A 12,199-nucleotide genomic window follows, 5' to 3' on the forward strand; every position below is an offset into this window, starting at 1 on the left:
AATGCCACTTTCTTTAAATAATAATAAAAAATTAATAGGAGAATGTCAGATATAGAGAACTCACACTCTATGTAGATTATATGTTCTACATTTTTAATGTATGTACAGGACTGTCTCAGAAAATTAGAATATTGTGATAAAGTTCTTTATTTTCTGTAATGCAATTAAAATGTCATGCATTCTGGATTCATTACAAATCAACTGAAATATTGCAAGCCTTTTATTCTTTTAATATTGCTGATTATGGCTTACAGCTTAAGAAAACTCTAAAATCCTATCTCATACAATTTTAATATTTCCTCAGACCAAGTAAAAAAAAAGATTTATAACAGCTGAGTGTTTGTCAAGGCTCAGGAAACCCTTGCAGGTGTTTCGAGTTAATTAGACAATTCAAGTGATTTGTTTAATACCCTACTAGTATACTTTTTCATGATATTCTAATATTTAGAGATAGGATATTTGAGTTTTCTTAAGCTGTAAGCCATAATCAGCAATAAATCAGAATAAAAGGCTTGCACGATATTCTAATTTTCTGAGACAGTCCTGTATGTATGTATGTATGTGTCTTTGAGGGTTCATGGCCTTAAATATGATTATATATGCAGTTATATTATGTTTAGACTGTTTTGAATGTGCATATAATTCAAGGTTAAGTCTGATGGATATTCATGTTCTTTGTTTTGTAAGAATACAAATGAAATTGGAGAAACTGCAGGCAGGAGGAAGAGAAACAGTCAGCTGTGAGGTGGCAGTAGAGTTCTCATGTTTGGGTTCCATTTGCTACATTTTTAATGACGAGCTGACCTCAGCAAACACTTTGGATGCTCTAATAACTCTATTCCATCCATAAATGAATCATCCCTACTTTCATTGTTTACCAGCCGGCGAATTAAAGGCATAATCCCATTAGCGTGGTGTTTGTTGAACCTCCAATTCTGCCGGCACTTCTCCGCACAAACGTTTGAGTCATGACTGTTAAACTCCTTTTATTGGATAACTTCACCTTAAGGCCCATAACTATGTATTGTAGATTTAGGTTATTACCTTATGGTCTTTAATATATGTATTAGAACAGTAGTCTGTTCTGTCTGTTGCCTCAAGGTAAAGATGTTAAGTTGTGGAGTACACCGAGTTTCTGTTTTGCAGGTTACGACAGGCACCATAAAAATAGAAGAAGAAAAAAAAGCCCCTGCATGTACTGACCAAAATGTTAAAAGACATTAATGGGATCCAAGTTAAGAAGAAAAAAGAACAGTCAGACATGACACAAATTTGCACTTGTCTCAGGCGGATTCCACTGCTCCAACCTCCTCTATGTCTACAACATATCTAACTGTGGATTGATTTTAAAAAGCCTGCTGTGCTCTCAGCGCCACAGGACCATGAGGATGAAACCCTTAACATGCTACCGACCTACATTGATCTGACGGACCTCACTTACGAGATGGTGTTCCTGTAGTTTGTGATCTCGTTTGTTTCTTCTTCTCAGCTTGTTCTCAGGCTCACCGTCAGACATTAACAAAAGCGTTGGATATAGGATTGCTCATCTCCTGAAGGATTCAAAGAGGACAGAAAAGTAGCTAAGAGCCAAGAAATGACAGGACAGATTAAAAGAAGAGATATGTGTTGAACAGATGTTGGTCAGTATTGCCGGCATCCAGCCCTTCTGTCACATCGCCAGCCCACCTGAGCAAACAGATGGGGATCAGATACGGCTAATTCATCTAACCTACAACGGTCACCAGCTCCATTAGCCCAGTCCCGAGAGCTCTCCAGCAGACAGGGAGAGTCCGCTGAGCAGAGACGACAGCTGAGTCATTGACTTGGATGTTAGCCTTTGGAAAGGGCTCCTCCTGTAGCACAGAAATGGGTTGGTGTACACTGAGGAACGCAGTTCCGTTTGGTCTGGGTGAAGACATGTGCACAGATAGGCCGAGAGTTTATGTTTGCCTCAGTGTTAACCAAAATATCTCAGCAACTGTTGGATGGATTTTAAAATGTTGTACAGGCATTCATATTCTCCAGAAGATGAAGCCTACTGGCTTTGGGGATCTTCTGACTTTTACTCTTGATATTCACTTAAAACTAATTATATTTGATGGGTTTCCTTGAAATTTGCTTTAGATATTGAAGATCAATTCTAATAACTCTGATGATCCACAATTTTATTTCGCGCCATCATCTGGTCAACATTGTTGTATTTACATTCATTGGCAAATTCCTGCAAAAGCTGATGCCATTCCCCTCAGTCTCAGCTGGACTTGTATGTGAGCATGCTCAACATTCATGTCTTTTATTCATTCAAGTGTACGAGGGCATTGGAATTATTCAGTGAGTAAAACAATGTGTTCAATACAATCAAAATATGCAAAATTATTATAAAAATAAAGAGATAAATAGAATTGACAGATAAGGAATATGTACTTGTTATTTAGTAACATGCTCAGCGAAGAGTGTTTTGTCTGGTTTATTGTTCTGGACTGGACATTTCTACATGTGGAGCTTATGTTTTGCTCTTTACTATATTTAAACAGACATATTGGTTATAAATGGCATTTGTTTACATGTGCACTTTGGCAAGTAACAGCAAATCTGTTAACACCTGAGGAAGAAGGCATGATGGATTTTCAGTGCAAGGGAATAATAAGTAACATCGCTGTCAGCTCATATATCCATTTTTGAAAGGCAACACATTTCAGCTTCAGTGGGATATACGGTGATGGAGGTGCAGTGGATTTGTTTTCATGTTTGGCCAACCTACCTAATGATGTTAAAAATCTGTGGCAGGTAACAGATTTTCCCTTCTAAATTCTGTGTAAACATAAACCTTCTGGAGCACTGAAGCGTTGATTGGTGCATTCTGGTCTGTTGCCTCGATAGTAATAATGAACGGGACTGAAACGAGTGTGTAAGACAAGTGTGGATACTAGGACTTTGTCATCATGCTGCAATTAATATACACTGTGAGGTGCAGTAGCCAGGAACTCTGTTTGACATCAATATTTGGAAATAGTGGCAGGATTTGAGTAATTCACTCGCCCTTTTGGTGTTTTTATGAATAAGAAAATAATCATTGTTGACAAGATATACAGTGTATGATTACATATATGATAATATATCTTAATCTACAGGAGTAATAATGGGTCTATTCTGCTATAATGCTAGTATATAAATAAATAGATGGATAGATAGATAGATAGATAGAGGACTATACATAACATCTGCATAGCTGTTTACAATAAGGAGACTGAACGGGAGGTACAAGCACATCAGATATTTACCTGCACTTCTATTTAACTAATTAGCAATATTTGTTACAATTTGGAATAACGAATCACATCAACGTGTTCAACATGCCATCAATGTGCTCTGATATTTACGATGAAGTTACTTTTCCGCACATGAGCTGGAAAACACTTAACGTGCACTTCCTGTTTTGTAACTTGAGCTTTATTCCTTAGATAGAAACGTCTTAAGACATTTTAACTGAAATCCCTCTGCTAGCAAACATCACAACTCTTCTAAGTTGCTTCTGTTTCTTGATTGTTCTTGAAAGATTTGCCTCATCTCATAGAGACTTGTCAACCCTATTTACATCTACTCAAGCTTAAATGTAAGCCACTAACAAAGAGTATCGTTTGTCAGAACATTTTAATTGGACATTCTGAGCAATCTAGCGGCTGCAACATAACATCCTCTGATTAAAAGATTACACTTCTCAGAGGATGTTATAAGCGGTTGATTCAAACGAGCTACTTTTGAGATGCTTGTTGCTCTCTAATTGATACATTCTCTGTCTGATATACAGATAATATGTGTGTTAAATGGTCTTTCATGGGCATTTAATAGTGAAATGGTTTGGCGGGTTAACTTAATTGTATTCACATGCCAATGCCAAACCAAGAATAATTTGTAGTTAACAAAAATGGTTTGTGTTAAAATGATGCTTTCTTTGGGAGAATGGCTGGGTAAATTGGGCTTTACTAATTTGAAATATTGGCATGAGCTGCAACCATTCACTCAATTGTATCTGGTGCTTTGTATTTCCCTTTGTCACTCAGTTATATCTCAAGAGATTCAATTACACAGGTTTTTTACATTTTTTTATTTGAACATCAATCTAAATTATGATCTAATGTTTTCTTATCTGTTGATGCGCCTCACTTCATAAGCCCATCAACAAGCTGATAAAGAGAACAGCAATATAAAGCAGTCATGTTGGAAAGATCGTAGCAGACGGTGAGGTGTAAACTGTAAGGGATGTTTATCTTTTAAACATCCACCATCGCAGTTATATTTAATGACAATGTGACATTTAATTGTGTACTTTTCTTTTAGGTCGTTCATTCAAGCCAAGCTGCTGCAAAGCCCAGAAATCTCTGGAGTTCATCCCAATAAACTTGCACACCCAGAGGATGAGAGTGACGTGCCCCCGAAAAACAGGTATTATTCCACTGCCGCTTTAGACTTCTGTTGGACCTTTGACTACACCTAAGTCCAATATTCACACTCCTCCTGTCCTGTTTTTGGTGTCCATCAACTTCTGTGAGTGAAATATTTTTGCTTTTATGCTGCTAAATGCACTGGGCCACACAAACATTGCAATGAGAGCGCTGACACTGAACCAAAAAGTCAAATGTGGCTGAAACTGACTATAAAACTCCATAAAACCAAAAGGAAGCTGCAGATGCAGGTGATAATTCTCTGTACGTGTATCACTACAAGCGACCCCTTTCTCATTGTCATACTGTTTCCCATTGTCATTTCAAAAAATAGTGTAAAGCCGCTTCAAAATGTAATTTGTACAAACCTGCTCAAAAGCAACTTGGCTCAGTCGCCGTTTGTCCTGGAACTTCCAAGCAGGAAAAGCAGGTAATGGGGAAAATTGGTTTCATATGCAAACTTTTTCTTGAAGCTGCTCTGGTTGTGTTGTGTTTCTATGCCTGTGACTTCTCCACCTGTCAGAGATACTCAGAGGGCTCAGACAGGCCAGTTCTAGTTCATCGTCCAGGTTGAAAGGTGAGAATTAACTTGGCCTGAGAAAGATAGACTAAACACTAATTAGGCCCTTAGTGTTTTTCCACAGAGAAATACTGGGTTTTCTCCTCCGCCGCTGCTCTCTAGTTATTGCCCTGAATATGTCTCTGTGTATTAGAGCGACTAACTGATGCCTCACTACCTGTGAGTGGGCTCCATTTTTATGATTGATGGAGAAGTTGACGACAGACAAACCGTGATCTAAACTGTGCTTTTTTCAGTGAAGACATCAGGGACATAAAATAAGAAAAATCAAGTAATCATACAACCCGAAAACTAAGGGTAGAAAAAGAGGGAAATCAAGATAAAACGATTGATTGATAGACTCAATTTGTGACTCAATTTGCTCTGTTACTCAATTCCAGGCAGTGGCGCTATAGCTGATATGTATGTTAACCCTTCGTTTATACTTCAGTAAGACCTGGAGTACCAGCAGGTTATCGGCTTCATAATGCAATGAAGAAATGTTGGCGGAAACCATGATAAATAGATCATTAAAAACAAAACCTTGATTAATAAAAAGAAGACATGTTTTACATAAATTTGGTAAATCTTTAAAAAAAATGTTTTAATGAATACACTTTCATTCTGAAGCTGTCTCTTCCCTTTATTCTCACCTTCAACATGCTGCTCAACATCTTACACACAACTCAAACAAATCATTGCAATGTGAGTTTGACATACACCCTGTGCTACCGTCATTCCTCATATGGGAAGAGTTTCTTTTTAACGATGACTTCATATTCAGGTCATTTATCATTGACTGTATTTTTTCCATATCCCTATTTCTTATCCATATTCTACATCATTACGCTGGATCAGTATTTTATAACTGATTCCCGTTCATCGAATTAGATGAAGCTTATCTTTTACCAGTAAGAACGTAGGAGCACACAGCAACATCTAGGTGGAATAGTGGTTGAGATGCATTGCCTTTTTCTCTTCCTAAGTTTCCTGTCTCTGTCATCTAATCAATAATTGTAAAAAACAATGGAACCATCTTTTTAACTCATTTGGGTCAAAAAGGACCCTTTGTCATTGTTAAACAGGTTTGTGGAATGGGTTAAGTGTGAGTTATAACCACTCCTCCTGACTGCCGCAATCAATTTCCTCTTTTAGAGAGCTACTGTCCTCTTAGTACTTAAACAGCTTATTCTGTTCTTGATATATTGTGTCTTGAAAAATGGATGGTGTGAGAGCGAGACCAGGCAAATCGAGCACAAATTGGTCATTGTGCTTGATGTTCCGAAACCCACCATTGTCGTATAGTACACTTCTGCTGTGGGAGAACCAATTAAGGGAACTTGGACATCCCGAGACTCTAGGGGCCAAATGTGTGGTGGAACAGGAGCCTCAAGGCCTGCCACAAGGATAATGAATGGAAGATGCAGTGGGTAGTAGCAAAGCCCCCATATCAAACCACTATTGGTCCATTGTGGTGTTGTTAGGGGACGGGAGGCTGTTGGCCACACTGCCATCCACATCTCAGTGGCAACACTTGGAGCTGTGTTGTGTCATTAATTTCTACTTTCAACGATTTTTCAAGCACTTTTTTCCTGCAGTCGGAGATGTGCACTGTTGCTTTCCCAGAGGTGTTCACTAAACCACACCAACATATTCAACAACATAAACCCCAGTCCACCCACTCTCCCTCCTCCCTTTTTTCAGTTTTAATTGTCACCTCACCCATTACTCATTCAAAACAAGGGCTGTTGTAAGCACCCCTGTGCCCGCCTAGCCGTCTGTGAAGTGTTTATTCACTTGTGACGGCAGTGTGCAAATTGGAATGAAGTGCTGTGACATTCATCGTCCTTCTGGTTCAACGTGGGATCAACGAGTAACACCTTGCATGAGCCATAGAACGTTGACTTTCCCATTTGAACTAAAGCCCTGAAGCCGCTGCGTGGTATACTCAAGAATACTGAATCAATATTGATGCAGGTATTACTAATTTACTACTGTTGATATAACTTGGGATGTCACCAGAAAATGTAGGAGTCGATTTAGTAATAGGATAGAATACCACATAAAAAATTTAAAACAATAAATCCTGTATACTCCAAAATGTACTTCTTTTGCATACTGTTTTTGAAGATTTATTCATAATTCCTGATAATTTGCCTCAAGTGGCTGGTCAAAACCTTCATGTTTTTTTTATTTGTATTTCTTTCATAATTTATCTTCTTGAATCCCATTCTTCTTGATCCTCAAGTGAGAATGTTCCAAGATGCTGTATAATACATCTTGTTATTTAAATTCCATCAAATCTATTTTCTGTCTTCCAGATGCATTCTACGACGTTGTCACTGTCGGCGCCCCTGCAGCCCATTTCCAGGGGTTCAAGTGTGGTGGTCTGCAGCGTCTCCTGAGCAGATATGAAGCAGAGAAAAAGAGGTAGGAGGAAGAAAAACAGCTGGCAGACCTGTACACCAACGGTGTTTAGAGGGAGCACGGAAGATTTAATACGGGACACATGCTGAGGGGGAAACAAGCTTTTATTGGCAAAATAATCTAACTTGTGCATAATTGATAGTGGCAGACACATTTGTTGTCCCTGGCCTTTGGGCTTGTTCTTCACAGCCCCCTACATTTTCTCACAACCAAGACATGCTGAATTTAGACTTTAACACTGATCTCCGACAGCTCAATTTGACTGGGGGCCACAGACGTGATGGAAAAGGCTTGTCGAGTCCGAAGTTCCTCTGTACTGGTTGTTTTCGCTGTCAGGCATTGTGTTTCCTCCTCCCTGAAGTTGTGTGTTAACTTGCCTCACATTTTGCTGCACGTTTTGTTACAACTTCCCAGCTGCCAGCTGGAGCTGGCTCTTAAAAAGCACTTCAATTCAAAACCGAATGATCAGTCCAGATGTTTAGAAGTTTTTATGCAATGAATGTGGACATTTCTCATCTGAGATAATGTCTGGAGCTAACATTGTTACTACGAAGAGTTAGTGATGTGTAGAGTGCAATTGAACAGCAATCCATAAGCATTGACTGCCAGAAATTAGTCTACAATAACCACTGCAATAATCAATCATTAATACAAACATATTTCACAAGGAGTGAGTTCTTAATCTGAAAAACCATAAGTGAAGTCTGACTGATATACTGGCTTTGCTCAGACCAGTAGAGACCTTGTGTTGGTCTCACTGGGAGTCTCTCAGATTGATGTTAGATTGGGTTCAGACTGCGGCTGTGTTGATTGATTGATTGCTTGATGCGGAAAATGCGTTTAGTGTGTTTCTTTTACTGTGTGAAACCACTCGCTCCACAAACACCCATGGTTGTGTTATCCATACATCGTTACAAAGTGCACAAACACAGACTGAAAGTTTACCCCGGGAGACCGAATCCAGAGGACTTTCTCAAACCTGCGCTCGGCAGTATCCTGTACATTTAGCTGCTTTTGCCATTTAGATGCAGGGCGGAGGTATATGTCACCGGAGTTCAGCATGTGCTCACTTGAGTGATGCCAGAAGAAATGAAGGGTGATTTTTCTTAAAGCTCCCCATAGAGTGCAAAGTCATTATAGACCATGCCAGATCCAATTAGTTACAGAGTTTGCAGCTCAAGAAAGAGGGGAAGAGAGGCCAGATGGAGAGCTGTGGGTATGAAATGTATAAGTTGATGGGGAAATAGTTGGGAGTCTGTGCTGATGATAAAAAAAATAAAGAAAGGACTTCTTTATCTTTACGCTGAAGTGCACAAGTGGATCCGCTTGTATCTGAACTATGATAAGGTTATTATATTTTCGAAAATCCACTGAAGTGAAATCATTTTCTTTGAACGAGAGATTAGACTTCAGAAATAATTCTCCGAGGAGACAGAGCTTTTTGTTTAATATTTGACTTAGCTAATGACTCACTGTAGCTTAAATTTTCCAATTTTACGGCTGGCTAACTGACTGCGTCCTACGCTGAGCCTTATCCATGTTTGACCTGGAATGCAGTCATTTGTCAGCCATCGCCAGAAATAGGAATAAACCTGACGAGTTTGTAGTGTTTGCCGAGGCCGTTGTAATGAAGGTTCATGTTTACTTTAAACGGGGAACATTTCATATTTAATGGTTTAATCAGCTTTTACTATGCATGCACTAAATATATTAAGCGTTGATGGATTTTTTTGTTTTCACTTGTTAAGTACTGTTGTCTTATGCTCAAGTCTAGTTGAGTCACTTAATTGTGTGGAAAGTCAGCCAAACTGAGCAGAATTGTGTGTGTGTGTGTGTGTGTGTGTGGACATGCAGACACTCATTATACTCCTTCCTGTGTGTCAGCTCGCCTATCTCAAGCAGCCTTTTGTAATCACATTTGATTAAAAAGGGAACAATCGGTAAGAGGTGAGACTTGGCTATTCAATGGGATATTAATTCATCAAAGAAGATGGAAAAGGAATGAGGGACGAGCAGAAGAAAAAAAGAAAAACCTGAGCACAGAGGTGTTACCAGCAGGGCAATAAAAGAGCTATATGTCTTTGTTCCCTGGACACTAGAAGAGAGAAAGGGGGTTATTTTCAGATCCATTAGAAACCTGCATTGGCCAAGCTTGGCAATGACCAGAGTATGCAATGTAGTGTGTTTCTCAGGATGGGCCAGGAAAGAGTTTAATCAATAACTACATTTAGCATTCCTCCAGAAACCTTACACATGTACACAGATGTCGAGAGCATTTATCTATCATTAATGCATGCAGTCCCACTTAAATGGCAGTTTTAAAAGCCACTGGATTTTTATCCTTTTTTAATTGAACCCTCAAGACCTAGCCGTGGATTTGCTGAGGTGGTGTAATCTATCATTAACAGCCTCTTTTAAATTATTCAGCTAATCTGCATAACGATGCAACACACTTTTTTTGTGGGGGAGATATTTCAATTCAGTTTATTTTATATAACCCAACATCACACATTTGCCTCAAAGGGCTTTATAATCTGTATACATACGACATCACTGTCCCAGGATCTCACATTGGATCAGGAAAAACTCCCAAGAAAGAGGAAAAAAAACGTTCATAGGGAAAAAGGAAAGAAACCTTCAGCAGAGCAACAGAGGAAGACCCCTCTCCCCGGATGGACAGAAGCAATAGATGTCATGTGACCAGAAGGAATCTTAACAGAGTTACAACACATTCAATGAGTATGACAGAGTGTATGAATAGTTGGTACTAGGCATGGACCATGATCCAGACCTCCATGATCCATCAGGCAGATGGAGGTGGAGAGGAGGAGTGGGCGGGGCATCAGCAGCGCCATGGCATCGGACCCAGCCAGGTCCAAGGGACACTTCACTAGACGTGAAGTCACAAGGACTCCGGGGAGGAAGCAGAGTTAATGATGTGCAATGGAGAGATGAAGATTCATCCATAAGTAGAGAGAGAGGAGGAGAGAGGTGCTCAGTGTATCCTAAAACATCCCCCAGCAGCCTATAAGCCTATAGCAGCATCTCTAGGGGCGGGACCAGGTGATCCTGATTCAGCCCTATAACTATAAGACTATCAAAGAGGAAAGTCTTCAGTCTACTCTTAAACGAGGTGACTGTGTCTGCCTCCCGGACTGAAGGTGGAAGCTGGTTCCATAAAAGAGGAGCTTGATAACTGAAGGCTCTGGCTCACATCCTACTTTTCAAGTCTCTAGGAACTACAAGTAGCCCCGCATTTAGTGAGCGCAGCTCTCTAGTGGGGCAATATGGTACTACAAGCCCCTTAAGATATGATGGAGCATCACTAATCAAGGCTTTGTAGGTTAGGAGAAGAATTTTAAAAGTGATTCTTGATTTTACAGGGAGCCAGTGCAGAGCAGAATACAGGAGTAATGTGATCTCTTCTCTTAGTGTTAGTGAGAATACGAGCTGCAGCATTCTGGATCAACTGGAGGGACTTAAGAGACTTATTAGAGCAGCCTGATAATAAGGAGTTGCAGTAATCCAGTCTCGAAGTAACGAACGCGTGAAAACCTGTTTTTCTGCATTTTTTTGAGACAAGATGTGCCTGATTTTTGAAATGTTACGTAGATGAAAGAATGCAGTCCTTGAGATTTGCTTTACGTGGGAGTTAAAGGATAAGTCCCGATCAAAGATAACGCCGAGATTCTTTACAGTGGTGTTGGATGCTAGAGCAATGCCATCTACAGAAACCACATCACCAGATAATTGATCTCTAAGGTGTTCAGGGCCGAGTAAAATTACTTCAGTTTTGTCTGAGTTTAACATCAGAAAGTTGACGGTCATCCATGTTTTTATGTCTTCAAGACATGTTTGAATTTTAGTGAGCTGGTTGGTCTTTTCTGGTTTGATCGATAGATGTAGTTGAGTATCATTTGCATAACAGTCAAAGTTTATGGAATGTTTCCTGATAATATTGCCCAAAGGAAGCATGTATAAGGTAAATAAAATTGGTCCAAGCACAGAACCTTGTGGAAGTCCGTGACTAACGTTGTTGGTTATCGAGGCGTCATCGTTTACAAATACAAACTGAGATCAATCTGATAAATAGGATTTAAACCAACTTAGTGCTGTGCCTGAAATGCCAATCGACTGCTCCAGTCTCTGTAACAGGATGTCATGGTCAATGGTGTCGAATGCAGCACTAAGGTCTAACAAGACCAGTACAGAGAGGAGTCCTTTATCTGCTGCCATTAAGAGGTCATTTGTAATTTTCACCTGTGCTGTCTCGGTGCTGTGGTGATTTTTAATTCCTGACTGAAACTCCTCAAATAAACTATTATGATGTAGAAAGTCACACAACTGGTTTGCGATTAATTTCTCAAGGATCTTAGAGAGGAAGGGGAGCTTAGAGATCGGTCTGTAGTTAGCCAACACCTCTGGATCCAGAGTGGGCTTCTTCAGGAGAGGTTTAATGACAGCTTCTTTGAAGGAATGTGGTGCGTGGCCTGTTAGCAGGGACACATTGATAATATCTAATAGAGAGCTGCCAATTAAAGGCAAAACGTCTTTAAGCAGCCTCGTCGGGATGGGGTCCAAGAGACAGGTAGACGTGTTAGAAGTAGAAACCGTTGAAGACCGTTGGTCAAGGTTGATGGAGGAAACCCATTCAAATATGCACCAGGGTATTCAGCCGTTTCCAAGGCCACTCCACTTGAGGACAGATTGGCACTGGTTAAGGGCAAGAGATCATCCATCTTGCCTCTAATAGTTAGAATATTTTCATTAA

General features: G+C 39.8%; 1 protein-coding gene across 7 annotated transcripts in view; it reads left to right on the forward strand.

The window, feature by feature from the left end:
* Window positions 1–12,199, forward strand: part of inpp4b (inositol polyphosphate-4-phosphatase type II B) — a 125,543-nt gene that overhangs the window by 79,423 nt on the left and 33,921 nt on the right. For all 7 annotated transcript variants that reach the window (XM_056408679.1, XM_056408678.1, XM_056408680.1 and 4 more), the window contains 2 exons: window positions 4,339–4,443; window positions 7,323–7,431. In XM_056408679.1, the coding sequence (XP_056264654.1) occupies window positions 4,339–4,443; window positions 7,323–7,431 (214 nt within the window). The remainder of the gene's footprint in view (window positions 1–4,338; window positions 4,444–7,322; window positions 7,432–12,199) is intronic.

This window comes from Pseudoliparis swirei, chromosome 24 (assembly GCF_029220125.1).
Source record: "Pseudoliparis swirei isolate HS2019 ecotype Mariana Trench chromosome 24, NWPU_hadal_v1, whole genome shotgun sequence".
NCBI lineage: Eukaryota > Metazoa > Chordata > Actinopteri > Perciformes > Liparidae > Pseudoliparis > Pseudoliparis swirei.